A 26,039-nucleotide genomic window follows, 5' to 3' on the forward strand; every position below is an offset into this window, starting at 1 on the left:
TCTGATTTTGATGCCTTCACTTCAGCAGAAAAACGCAAATTACTGAGTGTTCCAGTCTATTTCTACAGTTACTTCAGCTGTCACAAACATGCACACTAAGATTAAGATTCCACTGCCTACCACAGTTTAGTGTTAATTATGCTAAGACGTGTAACTTCACATACAGTATATAATTGTAGAAGAGCAGGAATTTTACTTTAAATGATGTAAACAATAATTTTCTCCACTCAGTGGCTTGTGTGGGTATTTGGGGAGAGTTAAGATAAAGTTTATTCTTTTTTAACAGACGTACACTCACCGGCCTCTTTATTAGGAACACCATACTAAAACTGGTACTAATACAGAACAGCCCAATTTGTCATGGCATGGATTCCAGAAGATGTTGGAAACATTCCTTTGAGCTTCTGGTCCATGTTGACATGATTGAATCACATAATTGCTGCAGCTTTGTCTGCTACACATTCAGGCTGCAAATCTCCTGTTATACCACATCCCAAAGGTGCCCTATTTGATTCAGACCTGGTGACTGGGAAGGCCACTGAAGTACAATAGGCTCATTGTCATGTTCATGGAACCAGTTTGTGACGAATTGTGCTTTGTGACGTGGCACGTTATCATGCTGCATGTGGCCATTATAAGATGGGTAAATTGTCGCCATAAAGGGATGCACATGGTCAGCATCAATACGCAGGCTGTGTCATTCAAACAATGACTGATTGGTATTAAAGGGCCCAATGTGTGTCAAGAAAACATTCCCTACACCATTACACCACCACCAGCAGCCTGAACTCTTGACAAAGTGCAGGTTGGGGTTCATGGATTTATGGTGTTGACACAAATTACTGACCCTAATACCTGCATGTCAAAGCAGAAATCAAGAGGGACATCAGTCCAGGCAACATGTTTCAAGTCTTCAAATGTCCAGTGACATTTGTGAGCCTATGCCCACAGATTCTTCTTTTTGGCTCTTCTTCTGTTGTTGTAGCCCATCCACGTCAAGGTTTGATTTGTTCTGCATTCTGGGATGTTTTTCTGCTCACCATGGTTGTAAAGAATGTTTTCTCTTTTTTTTTAGTTACCGCAGCCTTCCTGCAGCTCAAACCAGTCTGGCAATTCTCCTCTGACCTCTCTCATCAAAAAGGCGTTTTTGCCTGCAGAGAAAGAGAAGAAAGGCCATTTTGTCTGTGTGAGGATAGGCATGGAACACAATCATAAATAGGCCAAAACGTCATACTTTATCATTCCTCACAGCTCTGGACAGACACAGACTTGACCATCTTTTTTAATCTTTGCTGTACACTAAAAACTAAGTAGACAAATACATAATTACATATGATCTCCTTATCAGTGTTATGACATCAACAGATTCATTATTAGGGAGAGGTCCCACTTTATCCACGGGATAAGTAGCCACTTCAAATCCCAACCTGCATGACCAGCCACAGCTACTTGGGTAAGAAACAAACAGCAAAAGCTGCTGGAGTCCCACTGAGATCATCCCTCTTGCACCAGAAAAAGAAAAACTCAGTCAGCTTGTTATTTTTATCCACTGTGGAAGACTCCAGCCATGACTCTGTAGCTGAATGTTTATGTGCATGTGCTGCTTTTCCTGTTGGAGCCTCACACCAGCAAGGGCCTAGCCTCACTATTGTCTATTGTCCACCGCCTGAGCCTCGCTTCCTGACAAGCCAGAATTCACGGAAATGGGACACATTCCTTGAGTTACACCCCCACCCCTGTCTCATTGCACCCCTCCATCCAAGAAGCATAGTGCTCAGAGAGGGTCCACTCCCAACAGGATGTTAATTAGCGACACACTCTTCAGGAAGTCAGGGAGGGAGCAGGTGGAAATGGAGACAGATAGACTGAGAAGTCGCTTCTCGAGCACACAAGCCTTTACTGAGTTAACTAATCATAAAATGGGAAAAGAAAAATATGTCTGCCCTTTATTTTTGGTTTAAATGAGGAATTTTCAGTGCTGAAAAGTCTTAAAGTCTAACAGTCCCACCCTCCCACATCTACCCATTTTACCACTTTCCTTCTCAGATGGCAACATCTGGCTTTTATAATCCAAACATGCACTGCTTTCCAGTTCCTAATGGAACTCAAATAGGAGACCTGGCATAACAATTAAATAAATATTTGCTTTTTAGGGGAACATTCATGCAGAGGAATATGAAACAAAGGATTATTTTAGTTGTGTCTCATAAAGCCAGATGGTGGTTGTTAATTACAATTTGTTGAAAACAATAACCACAATCACTGCTACCAACATTCTCAAACATTTCTAGTGGTCCATGAAGCACATACTGTACACTACACACATAGTACACACACACTGTACTCTGCACTAAAAAGGAAATGTAGATCAGGAAACAGCCTTTATAAACACAAGTCTGCTAAGATTTTCAGCAAGCTAATAATTCACAGCAATGACCCTTAAACCATCTTTCATTTTACAGGCTGCAAACAGTGAGCAAACCTGGACATATCTGCGGAATGTGTTGAGCTTAAAACACATGATATAAAATCAGTTAGATAATCTTTTGAATTCAGTTAAATGCTGTAAATACAATATTTAAATATGTATTTGTAGCCATATGGCACACCATTTCTACAGAGGGAATATGACTAAAACACAGATTACTGCTATGGTTATAGTATTGTATGGATTACTGTTAAAAAAAATCTATACAGACTAAGATCAGATGAAATGTTACAGGGGTTTAATCAAAGGATTTAAAATTATATTACATCTTGACTTTTGGTATGCCATCATTTATTTGTTTCTTTTGTTTTCTTGAAGTTTCCATGAAATGTGTCCATTTCCTGTGTAAATTCTAAAGTGGTTAAAATTTATTAAAGTAATTTATTGAACAGCCTGCTTTCTTCTCTGGGAAAAATGTCTGTTAGCCACTTTACCCAAGCTCCTTCCCCCCTCTTCCTCTATCCCTTTTCCCTGTCTTTCAACTTTATGATTTCACCATATATCAGTTACTGTCTAGTGAAGACATACATGCTAATCATGCTCAAAGCCTGAATGGGATATTTCCAAAGAGGTTTTTATCTAATTCCAAAAAGCATTGTCTACCAGTTTCAGCCCAACTTTGAGCCAGATGCACAGTAGTAATCACATGGGCCAGTACAGGGCCAAGAGGCAAGTAACCCCACACAACATGTGAGAACACAGACTCACTGTTTCCACTAAAGCTCAGCCTTCAGTATCTTCTAAGATTTGGACACTTGTTTTCTCATTCATTACAGTAAGGGTTCCCTCATCATATTCAGGAAATGACACCATGATCCATATCTGCACAAAAGGATGCTGGTATAGTCTAAACACAGAGAGAGCACAGAGACACAATCTCACCTGGCTGTATGGTCACCAAGCATGGATGCCAGCCATATTCACACAAACATCAGAAGCAACTTTCTTATCGCCCCAGTTACTGATCAAGAAGCAAAACAGAGTGGGAGAGGGAAAAGCAAAGCATCAGTGATTGGAGAAAAAGCAAAGAAAGAACAAAGGAGACAAACAAGCTTAGAATAAGGCAATAAAAACATTGAATACACTGAGGCCTGGCTTTTTAACACTTAACCAACACTAAGAACCAAATGTAGGAATCTTACACAGATCATTTTAAAAATTCATTGTTTTGTCAACGACTATTTTCACAATATGGAAAAACAGTTGAAAGCATGCTTAAATGGCTTTATATCTGTCTGTGTGTTCCTCAAGTGAACTGTGGCATTATAAACTTCAGCATGCACTGTTTGTTGTCCCAATGCTCATTACAAAGTAATGCTGCACAGAGTCAGCCCCGGGACATCCATCAACCTTGAGCTTAATAAACATTTCCATGATAAGCTAAAAGTTCAGCACTGGATTGGTTCCCTTTTGGCTCTCCTCACAGCACAGGAATCACAGCTGAATACCAGTGGTTTCTGTGTGAGGGGACTGCAAAAGGAGCTGAGAGAGAAACACTTTAAAAGAATAAATGAGTTCAATGATCAGTGGTTAAGAAAAAATCCTTGCTGTACTCTAATTATTAAAAAAAGTCAACAAATGGACAAACCTCTTTATTATTATTGAAGAATTAGAGACAAGTTTTAGGTGCAAAAAATAAGATCTTTGAGGACCAAGAAAGACACATGGATGGATCCTTTGAACTTGTGACAAAGGAAGGGAAGGAAGAAAGAAGACATGGTAAGAAGGATTGTGGAAAAGTCAAAAGTGTGGAGCACAAAGGCTAAAATGTAATCTGGCCTCCCTTTGGGGACCAACAACTGAACATTTTCCAAAAGCTACACATTTTTTCTTAGCAAATACCTGGCATGCTTGAAGAAAAGCGTTTTTACTCTGAGAAGCTCTAGTATAGGTTGCTTCAGTGGACATTAATGAGGAAAGTATGAACACATTCAGGAAGAATGAGGGTAGTCAAAGAAGAAGCATTTTTATTGGGGCTTTGATTTTGACAAACTACTGCTTTCTCCACATTCTCTTTGGAGAACAAAGTGCACTATAAACTATATCAATCCAATAGTGTTTACAGAATTGGGAAAAAAAAGCCAACTGATTATAGAGGTTGCGTTGGTCTGTTAATTTGCATAAATCAACAGAAAAAAACTTCAGGTCTTGGCATTGAAATAAACCATAAGTAAACATATTGCCCTGTGTCCATGTGTCTGTACTATCAAAAGCAGAAAGACCAGCCAAAGATTCCTGTGGGTAAGTTTAAATGATTCTTTGATATGCTTATGTTAACCAGAAATCCAGAAGTGCGCTGTCCTGTCCCAGATAGATAACTATTGAAAATCCACATTAACATTTTAATTTTGAGAGCACATGAGCTAATTTGATGTGAGAATGAGTATAGGCAGTGTTTCTATAGCTCACCTGAGGCTCTCAAGCAAGTGGCTCTATAATCTTTCATTAGAATCCTAAACGATTCTTCGATGTATCCCACATGGGCATTCTGAATGGTTCTGTATAAAACCTTAAAACAGAGTGTTTCCCTATTAGAAAATGTTCCAAGTAGAAGCTCTTTAGAAAGCTAGAACCATTAAACATTTAAAAACTAGAGATGGCACCAATCCAACACCCACTACCAATATCAGGCTAAGACTAGCAAAAAAAAAGATGTATTGGATATCAGACAAAACATCGGATATTGGATCCTGTATGAAATGTCAAAGATTGGAATTGGAAAAGAAGTTTATTTTTGGAAAAGGAAATGGTTACATATAAAGAGACTTGACTGATATTTCTTTATTCTAAACGAATAAAGAAATTTTCCCACTTCAGGTTCTACACATTTCATGAAGAACCCTTAGAAAGCAAAGCCTTATCTAGTCAAAGTACCCTTGAGTAAAGCTGAACCATTTTGGCTTGTTTCTTTGGGGAAGCCATTAAAGGTGCTATGTAGCTCCCTAAAAAAAGGCTTCCATTTTTAGAAAAAAAAAAAAAACAACAACCACTGAACAACCTAACTAGGCTAAACGTCATACCGACTACAAGCCTGGGGATTTGAACACTTAAAATCTGACTTTCTTTTAATACTCCCTGTGTTAAATTAACTATTGTAGAGTACTCTGAACATGCTAAGGGTTTGTTTTATTTTGCCCTACTGATACAAAGTCGCTGCACTCTGTTGCTAAAATAAGGGATTTTCCTCAGTTCCCGAGAAAACCCCGCCCCTTTTGTCCGTAGTCCAAATACACCCACTAGTCGAGCACACTGCTGCCTGTAATAGTGTGTGTGTGTGTGTGTGTGTGTGTCAGTCAGATTGCTAGTGGTGTGTGCTGCCCATGTTCACCAGAGCAGAGGCTGCCTCAATGTGGAAAACTTACAGACGTAAAGCTCATTAAACTCCATACTGGAATATATCATAAACATGGAATAAAATCTCATTTATCCACGAGAGTCTGGTGAACTGGCCTTCATCAGGTAAGATGGCATATATGATTAAGAAACCTGTTTTATTAACTAAATAATGTTGTATTCATTTTCACAGTATTTGGCATGGTTTGGATGGAGTCAGTATATTATATAATCCTGTAAATGTATTTCAAAACACAATAAAAAGATTCAAATCAATTTCTTGGTTGCATGCATGTGCCACAAAAACTATAACTCAATAAAACTGTTCTCCATTATGAAGAAGAATTAGTAATGAGAATTAGTAAGCCTGGTCACAATTTTAGGGTTGCACAATATATTGTTGGTTAATCATTGTTGTTGAAATACAATACTTTTGCAGTACCAATATTGCAGAAGGCCTCAATGTGTAAAAGTTCACATTTGAAATTACTTATTGTGTCATGTTTGTGTTCTGACCCCTTTCTTTGTGAATCTGTGTGAGTTTTAATCAGTCATTGCATTGTGCATTCATGTCGCATAGTCATGGCTGTATATGTAAAATACTAGATTCGCTGTTAAGACTATTATTTACTCCACTAATGTGCTGGTCTGCATGTGCAGACCACTTTGAAAAAACAATCTCAGATCTCCATTTTATAAGGTTGGATATAATACAGGCCTAATGGATTTACACTGCAGACTTGAAGCAGTTTCCATGCATTGTTTTGTTAATATAAATTTTAAAAGAATGAATGATAGAATCCATTAACATAAATAAATATCATTAATGTATAGTAACAAAAATAGTATTTTATAATAGTAAATAGTCAATTTTATTTTATGTAGTATAGTAAAATAAATTTTTTCTATGTGAGTGAAATTACAAAATGATAAATTTTATAGTCCCCAAGCCTATACCATATATAATACCAATAATACAGGATGTCCCAAAAGTCTCCATACATAGGAGTCTCCATACTTTGCCAGCACCAGGTCAATTGTGCCTTCGTCAATGGATATTTGTGGACGTCCACTTTTCGTTTGGTCCGCAACACTTCCAGTATTTTTGAAATTCTTAATAAGTTTGGCAACAGTGTTGTGTGTGATGTGTTTGCTGTTAAGTCCATCTCAGCCTTGCGACAGCTTCCCGATCCAGCCATGAGAATGATTTCAATACGTTCTTTTTTTGTCAAAGGCATTGTTAAAGGCTATCTGATATATTTATATATAAACTAAGTAAACTAAGACATGTTTCTAAAAGTGTATTATGATGCACACTTGATTTAAACTCTTCTTGTGTCATTGTAAAAGTTTGCTTTGGTTTTTGGTGCCTGTCAAGTCACTGAAATCAATGTGACTAAGAGGGTAGTAGACATAGGTCATTGGGTGAAGATAAATGAGTCATTATCTTGCTTGTTTGTCCACCTGGTCAACTCATTTACAAAGTAACATAGACTCCATGAGAGAGAGTGTGTGTGTGTGTGTGTGTGTGTGTGTGTGTGTGTATGATTTGCAGAGTTTAGGAAGAAAGAAACCAAAAGGAAGTTATATTGCTTGTATTTTCTCATTTGTATTTGGGTAAAAGCGTCTGCTAAATGAATAAATGTAAATGTAAATGTTGTTGGGAAGACATCCTGGAAAAAAGCGATGAGTCTGAAATACCAGTACCGTGAATCTTTTTCATTCCAGTAAATAGGAATCTGTTTATCAGATCAGAGGGTAGATTTGCATCAGTCTCGTACCCATGCACTAGCAGCTTGGTGGGGGTTTGCAGAGAGAATGAGCAGATGAACTAAAATGTGTTTCCAATCTTGGATGTAGACACTTTTCAGTCTAGTGATATTCTTCTTAGGAATGTGTTCACACACGCACACGGGTCCCATTATTCTTTGGTTTCAGAAGTTTACATGCACATCTCCCTAAGGTATCCACTCTCTGTCTGGTTTCTAGAGCAGAACCATTCCTATACGGTCTCAATTTTTGAATACATTGCATCATGAGGTTTATGGAGTGTATGCGTTCTGCAACCTATGTAAATTCTAGTCACTTTATATGGCTTCAGGGGCATGATTTAAAATTCAAGTCATTTTCTGTAGCATCAAGACAGTAAGACATGTAAGACAGTGCCTATTGATAGTAAATTCCATAGTAAAAAAAATCTTCACTTCGTGTATATAGTTACTTTTTTCATCCTTGAAAGACATGATGAGAAATAACACTCATACATCACGCACTATATGTAATTGCATACACATCACTCTGAACCGTATTAATAAATTATCATTTTGTTGCTTAGATGATAATAATCTTATTTTACAAGAATCTTCCTCCCTCTTTCCTTTTGCTGCAGGACAGTAATTTTCAAGGCACCCCTCCACACTGCCAAAAAGTCAAATGGATTGAAGGAGGCAGAGGGCTTTGAAGAGAGGAGATGCCCAACAAACCGCTTATTTTCCCCTGACTCTTGTGCAGATTATTACTTTTACTTTATTGCATTTAAAATACTTTTTTTTTTTTTTTTTATCTTTTGGTCTGACCCTTCTGAAGAATAGGCCAGTGAATCTGTGAATCTGAACTTTGGGAGCAGAGTATCAGAGCCTCTGGTCAAGCCTCAGAGAGAGATAAAGCAACAAGTCTGGGGTGGTCTGGACTGAGTTTGTTGTGCCAGCCCATCGAAAACACACATCGGCAGGAGATGGGGCAGAGGTTACTGAGTGGACTGGGATTAAGGGAGTACACAGTCTGACTAATTAGGCATGAAAGTTATTTCTTTACTTTAAACAAATTTTAATCATTTGATACAGATGTTATGCTCTGACTCAAAGGCTTTTTAATTCTCCACTGCTTTGTTAGGAATCATGCCTATGGGTGGATGAGACAAGAGGTTTTTTAGGGACACTAGCAAAGATTCCTTGTTAATCCAGAGTTGAATTATACTTAGTAGACAGCAAACAGAGGATTGTTGAAGTACTTCAGGCTAAATAGAACAACATATCTGTAACTGAGCTGAGCTGAGCTGTTCTATGTATGAGGGCATGAGACCTACTGCTGAGCAGGAAAAGAAAATCTTACTGCTCTTAAAAGAGTAGTCTGTTAAAATAAAACACCAACATTCGGTGCATGGGCAAGAACAAACCAAGGGCTGGTTGAGAGTTGACGTAATGCTGTTGGAGCGCTGTAATAACTCATTAATGGAGTCAAACTAACATGTGTGGGAGGCCAGTCTCAGTGGAAAGCTCATAAAATAGACGGGCCTGTAAATGTGTGCTACTTTGTCAAAATATTTAAAAAGCAACGACCATTACAAATTCCATCTCAAACTAACAACAAAAGAACATTAAGACAGGGCAGTGTATAATGATTATCTGAGAATAGTTTAAGATTGAAAGTAAGTTTTTTATGCAACTCGGATGCTTTTTTTGGGGTTTGACGTCGAATATTTACAAATAAGGTTTGTACTTTGTTAAGAGATTTTTTTTAGTCTGAGATTGAGAAACTACTTAAAAAGGCTTTTGCAAGAGATATTGCAAATGAATAGTCAAGATACTGTCCAGTGTTACTTGCAAAACCAAAATAGTTCTCCCTTTGACTTAAGGTCCTTGAACGAGAAGTTGCTTTTTTAAAGGAAGGGAAGTGGACTTTCGCCTGGAGGATTTGGCACAGTACCTAACTTAGTTTTCAAAGCATAAAATAAGCAGAAACGTGCAATTATTTATGTAGCCAAGTGCTACCCACTCATACCACATGCACCACGTCACTTTCTTCTTTTTGCAAAAACGAAGTTTGCAGATATTTTCTTAACATTTGATCTCCTCAACATACAGCAGCGGATATTCTCAAACTCGCTGGCGATGGAATATATGGATCCAACCCTAAACCACAAAGATCTCTGCAGCCGGAGTTGGATTTATTTCTGAACTTGTGTTTTCAAAACCAAAAACCCAAAACAACTGTGCAACCCAGTTTCTTTGACCACATACCCATCTGAGGTTTCCAGGAATTGGGGACATGAGTATTTTCATCTCACATCTATCTCAGTGGGATCATTTTGGATATGGACAGCAACCAGTGGCGAAAAATCTTTGTGTTCCTACTTATGGAAAATTCTCTCTGAGAAACATTTCACTCAGCTGCACTTTTTTTAGTTTGACTTTTTTAGAGAAGCCCTGAGCCATGCATAATTTTGCATGAATGGTAATGTGTGGATAATTTCCTGTTGAGCTAGGCCAGATTCTTTCTACTGCATAGGACACTCAAAAAAAAAAAAACGGAACACCAAGAGTTTTAGTTGGAATACTGATACTTGGAGATTTTGTTGTGCTTTCCTGTGTTATTTTTATAAGCTCGGAAAACTCAGCAGTCATGAACTTGGGCAAACTATCTGGGCTGAAGGGCCTGGTTTCTCACTCCTCAGGGAGGCGTCGATTTAAAGGTGATCTGACTCCAGACATGATCAGCCCGCCTCTGGCAGACTTTCGCCACACTATGCATGTGGGCCGTGGGGGAGATGTATTTGGGGACACCTCCTTCCTCAGCAACCATGGTGGTGCAGGGAACAGCGGTGATGGAGACTCCATCACTGCTTCAGAGAAGAGTGAGGGCTTCTTCTCTCGCACCCTACGGCATGTCCGAAAGACTCCAGATCGACCGCAGGGGGGTTCCAGAGACCTTTCTCCTCCACCTCCACCCATCTCTCCCATCATAAAGAATGCAATCTCCCTTCCTCGCTTGGATGTGGACTCACCCAATGGCTGCCCTGTGAAGGTGCTTTTTCCCAGCACACCCAAGCCACCTGAAGACAGCACTTACTCATATGGTAAGACCAATATAATACCACACCAGGGCCCCATTTCCCAAATGCATAAGTTAAATCATAAAGGTAACATGTGCTGCAGTGCTGTTGAGAAACTCAACCCAGTTCTTTTGGTAAAACATATTTGACACATTCCACCTATTCACACTAACATAGGTACTAGCAATTGATTTACTATTTCAAAATATTTTTAGGTTGATCCTAATTCGACCAACCTTGGTGTAATTCTTCATTCTTCAGACACTAACCAGTGCCCAGTTTTACAAAATAATTGTAAAATGGTTGAGGGTGTTCAGTATGAACACTACCAGTATGACAATTTAACTATTTAACTCAGCCCAAAACATTGCTACCAAAGGCAGATTTTTGCCCTTTCAATGTTTCACTCAGCAATAATAGCACTGATTATCATCTATAAACTTGTTACAACGTAGCAAAGGTTCAGACACTCAGTTTCTGAGTTCCAATGTCTGTGATACTCATACACACTTCAGCTATGCCCCCCGTCTGACCTAACTGGCCTTCATCAGACACAGACAGCTTTGTGAATGCCTCCAGAGAAAGGCGGTGTGCTCTCTAATGTCCCAAAGGTCGCTGTTTAGTTACTATGTTATTATCACTCTCTCACTTTCAAGAGTTAATCTCATGGGGATTCTGCACACTCTCTAGCCATTACTCTCTAATTCTTCCAAAGAAATACCAGAAGTAGTGAAGAGATGGCAATTTAACAAGACAGACTGAAGTAAAGTCATGTGTAGGAGCAAATTTACCAGACAGACATAATGACTGTCATTGTATATGTGTTGAGTTGTGACAATTACTGAGCACTCAACTGTTTTTCAGATAAATTTGAATCTATCTTAAGTAAACCGTTCCCAATCTCAGATCTGAGTTAAGCCTGCCCTTTTGGTTTGTAGACAGATGTTCAAATGTGACCTACTTCAGCGCACACGAATCTTAGTGTTTATATACTACAATCATAACATTACTATGTTAAACATGAACAATTATACAGCATTGTGAATTTAAGTCCTCTAAACTGGTAGAAAGAGTGTTCAGTGTAATGTTTGCTCCACCATTTGATGATGATCTTTGTGCTGCAGGACTTTTGGGAAACTCAAAGCCCAGTGTGACATTGTAAATACCTGACTGGCTTTTCCATTAGTTTTTTTATTATTATTATTTGTACATTGTGTACACATTGAATAAGTCAAGGGCTAGTTATGTTAACCAGCTGCTGATTTTGTATTTCTTTAGCTATCTTGGTGAGTTTGATGGGTGGTCTGTACTGTCACAGCATAAAATATTCAATAGTAGGAAATGTTTTAAAGCCCTTTAGTCTTCACTGCCATCTTCTGGGTAAAGGAAAAATAAAATTCATATAGCCAGAAGTTTCTCTTTCACCTCCAGTCAAAGTAGTAGCACATGATCGCTCATGCCAATTCCCACTTCTGTCTACTTTTTCCACCTGTCTATAGGTGTAGAGTCTGGTTTTGTCACACTGCCCAGGCTGTCGCGCTCAGAGAGGCCTGTGCAGAGTGCAGCTCCTTCATCCTGCTCTGCTGAGATACACCGTGGCTCTCTCACAGATTTGCCATTCACCCTCACCGTCCCTGACTCACTCAGCCCCTCTGACTCCATGACCTCCTTTACCGTCGACCTCGGCCCTTCGCTCATGTCAGAAGTCTTTGCCATGATTGATAGGCCCAGTGTCCATGTGGAAGCCAATCACAACTCTGAAGTGGAGCACAAACCTGAGTCCTGGACCAATGGTGACACTGAAATGACCCCGGACACCAGGACCTCATTGGTGGATTCACTTCTGAGAGAGGATTCAGAGGGCCGGAGTCGCCTTTACGGAATAGAGTGGGGGTGTGGGGATGTGATGAATGGGAAATTCCTGAAACCAATTATGGTAGGCGATCTTGTGCGCTCTTCCACTGCCAAGGAGCATGGCATGGAGGCCAAAAGGTTCCAGGAGGCTGCAGATGTGCTGGCCCGACATTACGGCAGTGGAACGAACAGGAAAACTGACACGAGCATCACCCAGAGGAGACAACCTTACGGTTACCCTGATGATGAGGAAGAGATCAAGGTCTAGACTAAAAGACGAACAACCTCATGCATTACATTTCTCTTGTGCCAAATGTAAAAGAAGTTTATCATGAAACTGAAATTTGAAAAAAAATAATAGTATTAACCAAGATTCTCTCTATGATTGTAATCTGTTGAAATAAGAGCAACACAGGACAGGAAGTTGAAAAAAAATGCAGATGAATGATACTAGGTTCTTAAGAGGTGTGGCTGTGGAAGGCTGTTATGTGGATGCTGGAGTATGTTTTTAGCTTAGACGTGGATATGAAGTATGTACTGAGTGTTTGATTGTGACAATCGATGAACAAATTGACCTCATTGCTATTAGTTTCCTATGAACATGAGCAATATGAACATTAAACCAGGAGCAGAGTCCATACAGCATGAATCCAGGCAAAGCAGCTTTCTGCCATAGAAACGAGGGCATAGAAATGTGAATAACACTTCTCTTTGCCAGTGCATGAACAGTTACAGCTACAGTATAAAGGCTAAGCTATAAGGTCAACAAAATGAACTGCTTCTGACTGGTACAGTATATATAATATTTATACCAGCACTCCCATTTGTATGTTCCAGAGGTTTACTACACATAATTCTCCATATAGACTCTGTGGCTCTAATTGCCCATGTTATACATAAGCCTTATTACAGACATATTTTATGTGGGAAACAGCTGTCATATTATTATGAAATGCATAAAAGTACTCATATGCATTTCAGTTTAATACACTAGGCTGTGATATATGAAAATATTGACAAGCCAAAAATGCATTTTAATAGTACTGCAATCTTTCAGTTCATTATTTAGTTTATTAAGCAATAAATATTTATGCATTCACAAATATCCTAGGAATAAATAAAAAAAAACACTCTTGGCAAGTTTTCTGATGATAAAAACTTTATACAATATTTTGTGTGACACACTAAAGCTGTAGATTATAACAGCTAATATGACAATAATTTGTATGAATTCGTTTTTAAAAAATATTTTGACAGAGGAGTTGACTTCTCAATCATGTGATCTATATTGTATATATACGAATGTGTTCCTTCACACAGGAAATCTGCACATTACTAATGTACCCTTATAACAATACAAATAATATATCTAATAAAAAAAACAAGGAGAACATAAAACAAAAGTTACATCACTATTTACATGTGTGATTATAATTGTTTTGCTGCTGTACTACAGATAAAAATCCCAGCTTGCTGAGGAAATTGTAACTACATACGTCACTACTGTTAGCACACAAAGCTGAAACCAAAGGAAGTGAGATTTCTCTTTGTGTTATATTTGTACCTACAGGAACCTATTGGGGAAGGTTTCACATAAGCTACAGAAAATGTGACAGTGCAAATAATAAGAGGAGCAAATTTAAAGACAAGAAAGCATGATATGTACACCACATCATCAACTTAATTTTCCAAACCATAGATGATAGTAAATCAGTGTGAAGGCGAATGCAAGTTGGGCTCACTGGGCTGAGGATGAGAGCTGCTTGGGCAGGGACTGGGGTGGAAGTGGAGGGGGCACATTGGGTCTTTTGCCCACAGCCTTTCTCTGAGGACCTCCTTCAGGTGGAGGAGCAGAAGGAACAGGAGGCGCTGAAGGAGCTGGAGGAGCTTGGGATTTGGCTGCAGGCTGCGTCTGTGCCTCAGAGATTGCAGGCATGGCCAGTGGAAAACTTCTTGGCAGAACTCCGACCTCGCTTATGGGAACAACTGGGGTTTTGGGTTTGCCATAGCTTACAACAGAGTCTTTATTAAATGACCTGCTCTGAACAAACGACCTTCTTGCTGTAAGACATAAAGTAACAGATTGATATAGGATGAGTATTTTGAAAAATCTGTGCATGCCATTGAGGCTTAATGCAGAGGGTTTATTTTAATGAAAAACACCATACGTTTAAAAGGAGTGCTGATCTTCAGTGTGGCCTCGGGAGCATGGTGAGTCTGCTCTAAGCCGTCCTCTGGAAAGCTGTTTGCCTTCAGCTGGGTTGCATTCTGAGTCTGAGGTTGAGACTTTGCTTGAAGCAGAGACCGAGGTTGTGGTTGAGGATAAGGCTTGGGCTGATCCTCACCAGGAGCCGCATTTGAACTAGAAGCCTGAGCAGGCAGCTGGCTGGCTGGAGCAGGATTGCTATTCTCCCACATTGTTGCACCACGATTCATTGGACCAGTCCTAATATTTATTGCTGCACTGTAGTTTTCGGATGAAGATGGACTGGGTGGGAGAGAAAAGGAGAATATATACCAATTTAAAATACTTAAGCATGTATTGTATCTCAAACACTATAGGTATAAATATATCAATCTAGATGAAAGATTTATACACGAATGAAGAGAAACCTGAGCTACCTGAAACATTAGTTATTCCTTTGAAGAGTACATTATATTGAACAAGAGCAAGATTTAAACATTACCTGTCAGTTTTTGAGGCAGAGGCAGTTGGAGAGGGAGGAGAGACCGTGTCTAATGGGGACTTCTGAGGTAAAGGTGGAGACAGTGCTGGGAGTTCTGGAATCTCAAAATCAACATCTGGAAAACAGTATAGTGTGTTAAGCTGACAAGGGACACTGATGCAGAAATCTTATATGGGTAAAAATTTTTCCCAACCATGCGGGTCTGAAGTACCTTCAGGGAACAGGCTCTTGGAGTGTTGTATGAGTGGTTCTATCACTGTCACGACCTGGACTGAAGAGGCAGAAGCCATGTCTAACAGAGAAGTCTCTCTGCAAAATAGTACAGAAAGTCAACAGAGATAAGAAAATTATTTGTGCATACAAAATAAAGAGTTAATAAAAGACTGAAATGATAAGATGAGGTATCAAAGTGTGTTTGTGTCTCTTTGTTATACTAACCCCTCAATACGAGGCCACAGTAGGTTAGGTCCAAGCACTATGGCAATATTACTAGGAGTCATCCTGTTAACCGCATGGTGTTCTGACAAACATGCTAGAAACTGGATAAGGTATCTGAGACAGGAAGAGGTTTTGAATGTTAGTCTTAAATATTGGATGGCATTCAACAAATAAAGTATTCATCAGAACGTACCGAAGATTGTTGTAGTTTTCTGGTGGGAGTTTTTTCAGTACAGCTCGAAACCGCTCCAATTTGTCGTCTAGCTCTTTTTCTCTTTAAAAGATAGAGTTGGAGACACAGTATTATCATCTCATCTTATTTTAGAAGTTGGCATTAAATGTGTGCTGTTAATATTTTAATTAAAATTTTCTTCTAAGAATTTACCCTGCTGCTTCGAACCATTCATTATACAGTTCAGATGTCATGAGAGGTTCTGGCAGCTCTCTCAAGTAAGATTTCAGTGCACCTGTGAGAAAATGTGACAATAAAGTGTTTTGTAATAGACTTCCAGCCTCCTCAAGCCATATCCACCCATCAGACATATTCCGCAATTATCTATCAGTCCCTCCAGGATTTAGCGATTTTGCAATTGCAGAAATAATGATAATCAGCCTTTATTGGCCACATATACATTATAGCACAGTGAAATTCTTTTCTTTGCATACCCCAGCATGTCAGGAAGCTGGTGTCAGAGCGCAGAGTCAGCCAAGGTACAGCGCCCCTGGAGCAGAGGGTTAAGGGCCTTGCTCAGGGGCCCAACAGTGGCAGCTTGGCAGTGCCTAAACCCCTGACCTCCCGATCAGTAACCCAGAGCATGGCAGTGCTGGGGCTTGAACCCCGACCTTCCGATCAGTAACTCAGAGCCTTAACTTCTGCCACCACTGCCCCAAAATTATGGCAAAGTCAAGGAATATTCTGCAATATTCACAGGAGCTTGCAAATTTTCACAATTACCAAAGTTTCCACAGTTTTAGGCCAAAACGCATCATGTGACATCATCACAACACACCCTGTGATGTTTTCACAATGCACATTCAGCCAAAGCCAACTTCGATTCACGCGTGTCAAACATGAGTACAGCTAAAAGGTCTCATTTAACAACAAACATCACTGCGAAAGACCATGCAAAACAAGTTCTTGCAATTTCACCAATTCAAGAAGTTTTCTGCAAAAAAGCAGAAACAAACTGCAAATTACATCGCAAATTTTGAGAAAAGCCACAGCAAAATCAGGCATTTTTGGCCGCAACAATGACAAACTCTGTGAAGTCTTGTATGGACTGATCTATGAACTCTAGGAATGTTTTATAGAACTCATATATTTGCAAGTTTAAAATATTGACAAATATATTTTACTGGTGATCTCTTACCTGCTACAGCATGAGGGTCAGCACTGAAATCAGCATGATCCACTGTCCCTGAGTTCAGACTGCTCTTCAGTCTCTTTACCACAGAGGCAGCCGCTGTCAACCTGAACAAGCCCTAAGAGGAGCCATGCAGTGTTCAGAACAAGTCATATGGAAATTGAGGAAGCATCGATGAATACTAGTGCTACTTTGAGGGTTTCAGTTTAGGTCTGCATGTGTGGGTGAGTGCAGGCGTGCATGTCATGTGGTCAGTCATGCTTAGGGACACACTTCACTGTGGGTAAAATTGAAAGGTAGCACAGGCCAGGTGATTTATACATAATCCTTAATTGGCCTTTGCTTTCATTATGTGCATCTTTAGCATGTGTGTTTGTAGGTGTTCATCCAGTGGATCACCTCTTCTCTGAGTCCTGTCCTCAGCAGCAGTCTAACACACTCCTGGATGGGTTCAGCAATCTCTTGGCCAGAGCTCTTAAGGTGGGAGTTTAGAGACTCACCATACACCTTCCTTAATGAGACACCCACCTGGGGTTCTGTTTTGCAAAAACACAACACACACACACACATGCACACACACACACACACACACACACACATGCACACACACACACACACACATGCACACACGTGCACACGCGCACACACACACACACACACACACACACACACACACACACACACACACACACACACAGATCGTTAGTCCTGAGGTTTGTTAAAGGGGAATTCCCCTTCTTAGTGAATCATAAATGCTTTTGCGCTGTGTAGAAAATCTGCAATTATTCTAACAAGGAAATACAAAAATTGAGGAATTTACAAGGACGTATGTTTATTTGTAACATTAAACAAATACATTGAATAATTGAAAGACCAGTCAGGAACCACAGAGAAACTATATATTGTATTTCATTCCTCCTCACCTGTTTGGTTGTGGTTTTCCTTGAGCTCAATGATATTTTTGTCCAAAAATTCATAGGAGAGTTTGTGGTATTCAGCTTGTAGCTCCAAGAGCTAAAGGGAGATCACAGTAAGAAGTCCAACTCCAACAGAATATTGTAACAGTGTAATTCTCATACCAGCCCTATTGGAGATATTAAGTACTCACATGTATGAAATAATTGGCATATTCATCTTCTTTACTGGAAAAATGGTAAAGATCAGCTGAATACTGGTCCTATGAAAGACAAACTTTGGTCAGTACAGTCTACAAATGGCAACACCACTTTTTTTGTGTATAAAATCACGGCAGATTGAAATTCACACCTTAATTGACTCTAGTTTTCTCCAAGCTTCCTCCACTTCCTCCCTCAGTCCATCCTGCTTGGCCTGGGGACCTGAACTGCCTTGAGCTCTGAGAACAAAAGAAAGATCAAGGTCAAAGTTCAAGGTCAATTACTCTATTTAAACAACTTACAGAACATCAGCATCACCTGGTTCGAGCATTGTGCCAATCTGTTGTCAGTTTTGCAAACTGCTTCTTGTTCTTCAGAATCTCTGGAAGGTCTTCCTAATTAGAGATGTAGTTTGTGTTCTTAGTGCTTTTGAATGCCATGGATGAAATATGAGAAAACGATGCTAGAGAAACACAAACAGTTACCTCACTGAGTTTATTTAGAGGCTCCAGAACATCTTTTTCCAGCTTCACCTCAAAGTCTGCTAATGTTTGTGCCAGAATGTTCTGCATGAAGCAACACATTTCTAGAACCTTCCTGTAAAAAAAAAAAGAAAAGAAAAAAGGCACAGCCAGTTGTGGTTAAGGAGCCAGAATCTAGTTTTTTCATGACCACTGATTGCTACATTTTTCGGCCTGTTCCCTCTGCTCAGTTTAGCTCTCAGTGGAAAGCTATTATATGTAGTGAAGATATTTTTGAACTCACAGAAAGTTCAAAGAGAAATGTGTGATAGCTTACATTATGTGTATGTTTGGAAACTTGGTCCATAAACTCTCACCTAATAGAGGATTCACCATCAAAATCTTTAAAGCTCTCAGCCATACTGACAGACAGCAACATAAGGGGGAGCTTTTTCTAAAAGATGACACAAGGAGAAAAATGCAAAGAAAAAGAGGCAAAATGTTAGAAGGCAGGATTAACAAATGCAAATAACGCCTTTTTGGAGTTTGGGGATGGGGCAGTGAAAGCTTTTAAGAAAAAAAGCCTATAATTTCTATAATTAGATGAATTCAGGCAGTGAAAGCTTTTTTCTTTTTTTTTTTTAAAAAAAGCCTATAATTTCTATAATTAGATGAATTCAGGTATGAGAAGACAGAAACAGAGAAGGCAAGGATCACCATTCGTCTCTCTGAGTCCAGTCCCTGCTGACTCTGCAAACATCCGACCAGCTTCTTGTGGATGATCTGAGCCGCTTTCCTGGTTGGTTCCACACGCTGCTCCACCTTCACACAGCCACATGTACACTTAGCAACCAAGCTTACACACACTGGCCATATGAAAGGGTGTGAACTGGTGCTGAATGTAGCTAATGCAGTCTACAGAAAGCATCTCAAAGTAACTCATGAAGCTGTCAAAATAACTCACCAAAACCAGATCCTCCGAGAGAAGGTCAGTTGCATCTTGTGCCCTAAAATAGTAACAGCACTATTTTTACAAGATTTCAACCCTAAGACATCACTATTGCAACCTATTTGCAGTCTAGTACATCTCTAGAGCGGTTTATGATCCAGATGTGCCACATTCCCAATTCTTGGAACTACATCCCTCTTCTGTTTAAGTTTCACTGTAGTTACTGAGTAAATCATTAAATGTTAATTCAATATTAATTAGTAATTCATTAAGAAGTAGCACAACTACTAAAGAATTTGGTTTAAGATGCATAACTAACTGATGTTCTTGGAGTATAATGGGTTAAATACAATGCACGAAGGGTATTATATACCACATGTTTATTTCCGGATAAGTTATCACGTCATTATCATTCTTTTAATACTGCTTATACTTGTACTCTCTTTTGAGGCCTCTTACAGTGTAAAAAATCAACCTCTTGGAACAAATCAGCACAGCATATTTTAGGTACCTAATCCTAAATATTAAGCACAAATTATTAAGAACAAATTTCCAAATATGTACCATCATAATTATTTACTGAAGCCATCAGAGTTTTTTTTTATTCCTGAAATTTCTTTCCACAGTGTAGTGTGACCCTACGGGGCTATCTGTATTTGTGTCTGTATCTGTGTAGTGCTAAATAAATTTGTATATGTATCTGCATTAGGATTTAAACCAAAAGTAGATGTGGTCTCTAACGGAAGGTTTTTGTATGCTTGTTTTTTGTGAACCCAACCACTATGCGCCGAGAAACACTGGAAAACACTGAAAAAAACCATGGCTACCGTAAAAAGAAGTCATTTTCATCCACAAAATATAACAATGAATGGCAATTTGCAGAACCTTAATTTATTCATTACTTTATTTATTCTTAAAGAATCACTTTTTTTTTTGGACATCCCTCCATGTTGCCCTGTGAACAATGCATGGGCTATACAGAGCAGAGGTTCTATAAATAAAAGCATATAGACACCTGACCATCACACCCATATATGGGCCTCCACAAACTGTTGCCACTAGCTTGTAAGCACACAATTGTATAGAATTACTTGTATAATAATCTTGTAGAATAATTGTTTGCTGTAGCATTAAGATTTCCCTTTATTGGAACTAAAGGGCCCAAACCTGTTTCAGCATGACAATGCCATTGTGCACAAATTGAGATCCATGAAGACATACTTGGCCAAGGTTGATGTGAAAGAACTTGAGTGGCCTGAGCCCAGACCTCAACCCCACTGAACACCATTGGAATTAACTGGAATTCTAAATTCAGTGCCTGACCTCTCTATATAACTCTTGTAGCTGAATGAGCATAAATCCCCACCTCCACACCCCTAAAAGTTATTATAAGGTTATTAAAATGAGGTTACTATAACAGCAAAGGGCAGACTAGCTGTTTTAATGCCCATGATTTTGGAAAGAGCACATCATTTCGGGTGTAATGATCAGATGTCCACATAATTTTGGCCATATAGTGTAAGATAGAGTTTAGGTCAGGCATAGAATAGGACGCTTACTTATTTGTATCCGTACACGTTTAGAACACATTATCTGTTCAATCCGAATGTATTCAGATTCAGTTACATCCCTAAGAGGTAGAGATAGTGTTTGTTTGTACTTGCCTGTAGTATTTTCTAAAAAAAATTGTTGGTTCAGAAAATATAAACATAAAATCTAAACATATAACAATAAACTAGTGGCCAAACACAGACCAGGCAGATTAAGGACTGCTGAACATTCATGTTCGTAATCTTCATGATCTTCGATTGACCCATGGGCATTATGCTTGCGACCGCATCACATAAAAATAAAAAGCTCTTGCTACACTTGCATAGCACTGTTTTGTTGGTTGTCACAGACTCTAATCTAAAAAAAAAACAACACAGAATACTGAAGCTCATATTCCTATCTATATAGTTCATATTATTCATATTATCGGTTTAGTTCAACTATTGTATTTATTTTGACTACATATATATCGCTTTGCTTGTATTTTTCTCATTTGTAAGTCGCTTTGTATAAAAGCGTCTGCTAAGTGAATAAATGTAAATGTAAATGTAAAATGTTAAGTTATTAGGCTTTAAATTAAACCCATCAGTTCAAGTGACTAGTCAGTAAGTGTTTTACTATAATGCCTAAATAATAACTATATAACAATAATTACTTTGATTGTTCTTAGGAGGGACCTCTAACACAACAATATTATGTTATATTGTGTTACAAAATAACATCTTTTGTATAAATGGCTTATTCATTTCTCTATTACACAGTGAGCATTGGGATTTTTAATTATGCATAAATTAATTGTATGTATTATTAATGCATGTTCGTTACACATTAATACAATTCAAACCTAATGGTCTGATAATTGTGAAAAGTGTGGCTGAAATGAGAAATTGTGGCACACACTTTTGCGTGTGCAGTTCGAAGTTATTTCAGCCTACTAAAAAGTAAGTCCTAAAATTAGAGAGTGAAGTGTGTTGTGGTTAAAAAGCAGGCCAAAGAGAATGGTGCAGGGGAAGGAGGAGGCAGAGACTGCAAGCTGCAACAAACATGGGTTTTACATGCCATTTGCAAAGCCCTCTCACTTCTTACCCAAACAATATTATAGGGTAGATTTATGGCTAACAGTATATCAGGGAGACATGAATCAAATGTACATTTTGGTCAGCCAGCCATTAGATGCAATACACAGGAACAGCATCTGAACCTCTGATCCAGTTGGCCTGCTGTGTGTCAAGTCGTATACATCAATGCAAACTGTGACACCTCAGAGATAATTGAGATCTAACTGACATTAGAGGTTTCGAGCCGCACATCATTTCAAAGTACAGAAGATAAGAGCGCAAGTGAAACCACAGACTCATGGAGGATACCACGCCCTGTTATTATGGAAATGCTGCTGTCACCACAGGTGCTCTCACCAACAGTATGCACATCTTTCTGTTTATATCAGACAAGTGCAGATGGGTAAAATGTGCTAGTTTGAAGGTTTGACGTATTATCTCTCTCTGAAACAGACGTATTATCTTTCTCTATACAGTTATAGTGCTGTGAAAAAGTATTTGCTGATTTCTTCTGTTTTTGTGTATATCTCAGACAAAATTGTTTCAGAAATTAAAACAAAATCTAAGATAAAACAAAGACAACCTGAGTAAACACAAAATTCAGATTTTAAATTATAATGTTATTTACTGAAGCAAAAAAGTTATCCAATACCAATTGGGCCTGTATGAAAATGTATTTGCCCCGTAGTTACTAATTCCCCAAATCTATGAAACTGCATTCATAACGGGGTTCAGCTGGACCAGACAAAACCAGGCCTGATTACTGCAAACCCTGTTCAATCAAAATTAAGACTTAAATAGAACTTTTTCAACAGCATGAAGTTAAAAGGTTAAAAGGTCTTACGCAGTAACACACTATGCCCACGTTTTTCAAAGAAATTCCAGAAATGATTAAATACATCAGTCTGGGAAGGGTTACAAAGCTATTTCATAGGCTCTGGAACTCCAAAGAACCACAGTGAGAGCCATTATCTCCAAATGGAAAAACTTCCCAGAAGTGGCCGACCTTCCAAAATTCCTAAAAGTGCACAGCAACGACTCATCCTCGACAGGAAATTAGGCCTCTCTTGCATCAATAAAGGTCACTGTTCATGACTCCACTATCAGAAAGACTCTGGGCAAAAATGGCATCCATAGAAGAGTGGCGCTGTGAAAACCATTGCTAACCCAGAAGAACATTAAGTCTCGTCTGAATTTTGCCAAAACACACTTTGATGATCCTCAAACCTTTTGGGAGAATGTTCTGTGGATTGAGGAATCGAAAGTGGAACTGTTTGGAAGACAGAGGTACCGTTACATCTGGTGTAAACCAAACACAGAATTCCACAAAAAGAACATCATATCTATGGTCAAGCATGGTGGTGTGGGGATGCTTTGCTGCTTCAGGGCCACTTGCAATAATTGAGAGAAACATTAATTCTGCTTTCTACCAGAAAATCCTAAAGGAGAATGTCTGTTCTTCGGTCCATGAGTTGAAACTCAAGCGCAACTGGATTATGCAGCAAGACAATGATCCAAAATATAGGAGTAAGTCCACCTCTGAATGACTAAAAAAAGCTAAATTAAAGTTTTGGAGTGGCCTAGTCAAATCCTGACTTTGCCCAATTGAGATGTTGTGGCAGGACCTTAAACGGGCAGTTCATGCTCGAAAACCCTCCAATGTGGCTGAACTAAAGCAGTTCTGCGAAGAAGAGTGGGCCAAAATTCCACCACAGCGCTGTGAAAGACTTATCTCCAGATATTGGAAGCATTTGGTTGCAGTTATTGCTGCTAAAGATGGCACAACCAGATTTTAAGTTTAAGGGGGCAATTACATTTTCTAATTGGTGATATAACTTTTTTGCTTCAATAAAAAAAAAACTGTATAGTGTGTTTACTCATTTTGCCTTTGTTTCATGTTGTATTTCGTTTGAAGATCTAAAACTATTTATTATGAGATATACACAAAAAGAGAAGAACTCAGGAGCAAATACTTTTTCACAGCACTGTAAATAGTTCTGTGTTTGGTATCTGAGACAAACACCTCTTCAACATTTAGATATCTAAATGAATGGACGTGGATATTTTGCCAAACTGGATAAGTTTTATGGTGCTTGTTCAGTTATATTTCTTCTGCTTATTTGGAGTAGTTATGAAAGACTTTATGGTCAAAAGACAAGTGTTCATGTTGTTATTAATGGTTGCTGTTAGATTTGCAGCTACGCACACACCTCAGCGTTGGCGGACGCTTTGTTCCTCTTTAAACGTGTAGACATGTTGTTGAGGTATTGAATAACAGTGCTAACATCAGTTAGCAGGATGCAAAACGCACCATTTTCTCTGCACCTTGCACACACGCTGCAACCTACAGCAAACAGCAGCACTGCATTAACACCCACTATATTTCAATCTAGTACAAAGGCCAACTGCAGCTCTCTCTAAGTAGCATCAAAACAAACCATATTTGTTATTATGGTTATAATAAAATCTATGAATGAATTATACATATGACATTTTCCTCTCTTTTCTCTCTCTGGGAAAGTTGGGGACATCCTTAGTTCAGCAAAAAAAAGCACAAATCAGGAATTCTACCTAAAATACTACCATGGCTTTTTAGTCAACCTAGAAAGGAATATGAATGACGGCATGTATTTTCTGGGTCAATGAGTGAACTTCCTTATATAAAAATTGATGTTGGCTTAGTCAAAATACATTCTCTGGCCAGAACATTTCAGATGCCTATCATATTGATAAATTCATGGTATGAGGATAATCTAAAGCTGCGATACACATGATAGATATTCAGTAAAACAAACAACAGTAAACTAGAGATCATCAAGACACGATATATCACTAAACATTATCATTAGATGCCACATGAAAGTACTTACTTCCCCACATTTCCAAACTGCTTTAAGAGGTTAAATTGCTTTAGCATGGTTATGATGGTCTACTTTTCTTCCCACCACCTTCCAGTCCTTTTTCTTATGCTCAGGTCAGACTCAGTCTCATTTGATGGTTGATATTTCCATATGATTTATGTAAAAAGGAAACCAATGTGATTTATTAAGTTCCCCACTTGAAGCTCTCGACCAAACACTCACAAATGCACACGCCTCAAGTCCAGAAAGAGGAAGTCAAAACATGCATACAGGGAAGGAGTTCTATGCATCACGCTGTGAAACTCTTTCAGTCATATATTGCTACAGTGAAAACAGAACTGTGTTCAGTAGATTCACCAATCCTGGCTTCATACTTTTTACACATCAAGGTCTGTTACATGGGTTTTGTGATTCTGATATATATATATATATATATATATATATATATATATATATATATATATATATATATATATATATATATATATGAATTACTGAAATATAAATAATGTCATTGGAGAGTTGCTATGAGCTGGAAATTTTCTCCAGATTGGCTTACTTAAAATGTTATCATTTGCATTGCATTAACTGAACTGTCATATGACTGCAGTCAGGGTGGCTGTCAGTCATTACTTCACTTTAGTCACATTGAACACTGCAATTAGGAGCACTTCATTTTGTGCATGTAACATTTATTAACACTATTTGCATCATAATTACTTCTGAAGCATCTAATTACTTGGAACATTAACGTCTGACCCAACATGTATAATTTATTATATTCTAAATAATAGAAATTAATAATCAATTTAAGAACCACAAAACAAAAAGAACTGTAATGTGCAATATTGATATTTCAAGGGAATATTCTGCATTAATGACAGCTTATATACAGTAGTTGTAAAAATAAATAAATAAATAAATGAATAAATGCTTCAATTTCAGAGTCAAGCTCAGAGCAGGAGTTATAAGTAAGACTGCCACCCAGTGGCCAGAGGGGAGAATCACGTCGGGAATTTGAAAATGTACATTTAAATATCATTTAAACA

The 26,039-nt window shown here is 38.5% G+C and overlaps 2 protein-coding genes across 2 annotated transcripts; one reads left to right on the top strand and one right to left on the bottom strand.

The window, feature by feature from the left end:
- Positions 1-5,763: 5,763 nt before the first annotated feature.
- Positions 5,764-15,872, top strand: cdc42ep1a (CDC42 effector protein (Rho GTPase binding) 1a). The gene is made up of 3 exons (XM_053639902.1): positions 5,764-5,947; positions 8,211-10,676; positions 12,152-15,872. Exons 2-3 carry the CDS (start codon positions 10,223-10,225, stop codon positions 12,772-12,774), a joined length of 1,077 nt encoding a protein of 358 aa, XP_053495877.1. The 5' UTR covers positions 5,764-5,947; positions 8,211-10,222; the 3' UTR covers positions 12,775-15,872.
- sh3bp1 (SH3-domain binding protein 1) lies at positions 14,234-25,384 on the bottom strand. Its single transcript, XM_053639901.1, has 18 exons — positions 25,000-25,384; positions 19,536-19,578; positions 19,289-19,393; positions 18,949-19,025; positions 18,596-18,707; positions 18,429-18,505; positions 18,262-18,349; positions 18,104-18,172; positions 17,919-18,009; positions 17,395-17,531; positions 17,002-17,113; positions 16,017-16,098; positions 15,825-15,905; positions 15,632-15,745; positions 15,405-15,502; positions 15,194-15,308; positions 14,675-14,994; positions 14,234-14,567 (listed from the first exon to the last, which is right to left on the bottom strand). The coding sequence occupies exons 1-18, from the start codon at positions 25,044-25,046 to the stop codon at positions 14,245-14,247; spliced, it is 2,091 nt and encodes a 696-aa protein (XP_053495876.1). The 5' UTR covers positions 25,047-25,384; the 3' UTR covers positions 14,234-14,244.
- Between the last annotated feature and the right edge of the window lie 655 nt (positions 25,385-26,039).

This window comes from Ictalurus furcatus, chromosome 13 (genome assembly GCF_023375685.1).
Source record: "Ictalurus furcatus strain D&B chromosome 13, Billie_1.0, whole genome shotgun sequence".
NCBI lineage: Eukaryota > Metazoa > Chordata > Actinopteri > Siluriformes > Ictaluridae > Ictalurus > Ictalurus furcatus.